The sequence below is a fragment of the Trachymyrmex septentrionalis genome, unplaced genomic scaffold (assembly GCF_001594115.1).
Source record: "Trachymyrmex septentrionalis isolate Tsep2-gDNA-1 unplaced genomic scaffold, Tsep1.0 scaffold29, whole genome shotgun sequence".
In the NCBI taxonomy this organism is placed as follows: Eukaryota; Metazoa; Arthropoda; class Insecta; order Hymenoptera; family Formicidae; genus Trachymyrmex; species Trachymyrmex septentrionalis.
The window spans coordinates 2,409,823-2,412,549 of NW_017305451.1; the positions used below are offsets into that span (position 1 = coordinate 2,409,823).

The 2,727-nt window shown below is 42.6% G+C and overlaps 2 protein-coding genes across 3 annotated transcripts in view; one reads left to right on the forward strand and one right to left on the reverse strand.

The window, feature by feature from the left end:
• LOC108749397 overlaps nucleotides 1-2,727 on the reverse strand; it is a 133,656-nt gene that overhangs the window by 95,867 nt on the left and 35,062 nt on the right. The gene's annotated exons all lie outside the window — the stretch shown is intronic.
• LOC108749398 overlaps nucleotides 1-2,727 on the forward strand; it is a 118,891-nt gene that overhangs the window by 74,381 nt on the left and 41,783 nt on the right. For both annotated transcript variants that reach the window (XM_018488068.1, XM_018488069.1), the window contains exon 3: nucleotides 251-468. In XM_018488068.1, the coding sequence (XP_018343570.1) occupies nucleotides 251-468 (218 nt within the window). The remainder of the gene's footprint in view (nucleotides 1-250; nucleotides 469-2,727) is intronic.

Here is a 2,727-nt window from a genome sequence, read left to right on the forward strand (position 1 = left end):
TTTTTTTTCGCTTAACCCCTCACAGAGTGAACTCGGGGGTTGGGGAGTTATTATCGCGCGCAGCTATAAAGAGTTAATCACCGCAACAACGTGCCGCGCGCGCGCGCGCGGCACATAGTCGCGTGAGAAAATTTTTCGCTCCACGACGCCCAGGAGGCTCGAGAAAGCTCCCGGGGTGTCGGTGGACGACGATGAGAACGAGGCTCCGAAAATCTAAAGGGCGTCGCCCTATCCTTGTCTCTGTGTGCAGGGGTGATGGTGAAGCAGGAGGCGAGGGACGACGGTTACGAGACGAGTCCGGACCTCGAGATGAGGAGCACCGGCGGTGACAGCAGTCAGCAGTATCACACGCCGCTGACACCGCACACGCCGCACACACCGCACACGCCGCACACGCCCCTCACGCCGATATCGGCGACAGCGCATCAACCCCAGCAGCCGGGCTCGACCGCCTCCGCCCTCGGACAGGTGAGTTTTTCATATTCGCCTACCCTGCCGCCCCCTCCGCCTCCCCCCCCTCCTCGTTCCTCCTCCCTGCCTGCCTGCCTGCCTTCCTTCCCCTGCCGTCTCTCGTTCTTTTCCCTCGAGCTCTTTTACGTAGCGACCGATAACGGGCGCGACTCACGATTACCACGATGTCTCAAAAATCATCAGAGGGGGTATCGGAAAGTATCTCTCTCGTATCGCCGAATCGTAACGTTTAAAGGACTATAATTGAGACGTTTTGCGGGTAAATTACAACGTTGAAATGTCGGGAGTAATGCTACGCTTGCAGAATATGTATATATTCGTGTGATTGCTTGTAATTATACCGTGAGGTTGCGTGTGATGGTCGTACGGCATATTCTCAATCGATCTTACGTCGGAATTTTGAATTATATGTAACATTTCATCTAATTTACGCTAACATAACGAGCTAAAATTAACGCTCGTATATTTTCGATTGTCTACGTGAATATATAAAAAATTTAAATCCTATATATACACATACATATGTGTGTGTGTGTGTGTGTGTGTGTATGATATAATTCGAAACGATTAAATACTCTCTTTTGTAATAAAATAATGCTCGTGTAACGCATTGATAATAATATAAAATTTACTGTCCACACGATACGATTATCTCGAAATTCTATAACGCGATAAAGTGCGCGATTTAAAATCTGTAGATCAGAGACGATGATATTTATAAACAAGTAATAATTAAATAAGAAATAACGCGATCGAGGTCGATATGGAACTACGATAAGTCTTCGCGATCGCGCGTATTGTGACGTGTCTTCAGCGATACTCGATAATCGATAGAGAAAATATACGTTATTGCATACAAAGAAAAAAGAAAAAAAACAACGCACGTAAAACATCAAACTTATTAGCCAATAAAAAACGCAGACGATTCTCATTAGGAACCGCTGTATTGGCGTATCTAGCACCTCGCAATCAAAATTATGAGCAATAAATTGCAATAAAGACGCACGCAATCGCCACTCCGGGATTTTCGCAATGCCGCGCGCAGCGATTTGCATTTTCATGTTAGTTTTACGATCTACTTATGCAACATTACCTCTGTTGCGGTACAATGAAAGCCGTGGATGGGCCCCGCACGCGGTGTTACTTATTTTCCACTTAATACGCGGACGAAAGATCTTTAAAACGCGGAGTTGTTCCGCGAACGTTTATATCTGTGTAATTTCTTTGATTGTTACGCGATTGCAAAATTTAGCGGAAAAAGTGCGATGAAAAAATTTTTGTTAATAAATATCATGGAAATATAATTTCATGATATTTCAACGTTTCACCGGTTTCACGTTGTTCGATGAAAAAAATCCTTTTATATTTTTATAATGAAAACCAGATTCATGAATGAAAGGAAAAAATAGAAATTAATTTCTTTTTCTAAGAGGAATTATCCATCATTTTTTTCCCGAAAAGTAGCAAATTTAAACGACACATTTCGTGACATCTATGTATTTATATATCTGCATCGAGAGGTACAAGATATAATTCATATATTGCGAAAGAAATACAGAAAGGGAGTTATTGCATCCTTCCAGCGGCTTTTGGCTTTTTCGCATTACAAACCAGCAAAATAAAAGCTTTTCCAAATGTGATTCGGTTGAATATTTTGACGGTGGTAATTTTCAGGGATTTCAATCAGAACGCACATTTTCCGCTCATGAATTAATTGCAGGTTGCCCAGCTCTCCCAATTTGGCTATCGGCGCTATCGCGCGCGAATTACAGAAATTTCATCCGATATTAAATTGCCATTATATCCGCAAAGTTGTTATCTGCTGTCGGGATCGATAGTCTTTTTCTCGAAAATTATCTCGTGACGTGACGACCGATCGATCTCGGTTTTACCGGCTCCTCATTTTAACGAATGAACGGCCGACGAGCGAAGCGAATTTCCGTTGATCGAATTGTTAACCGTGAACACGTCCCGGATTTATCGAGTTCGCATTATCACGCTCCTCTTTTCTCGATCCTATTTCACATTGTTTTACTTAACCCTTCCCCAGATTCTAGGACGTCCAATTGTTTCTGCGTAAACGAGCCAGACATTTATGCTATATAGATTCCTTTTTCCCGAGACAATTGAAGAAATGAATAGTCTAAAAGGAACGTCACTTTCGCGGAAGTTGCATTATCTTTATAGAAAAAAAATTAATAAAATCGAATTATTATGCGTGTGTGTGTGTGTGTGTGTGTGTGTGTGTGTGTGTGT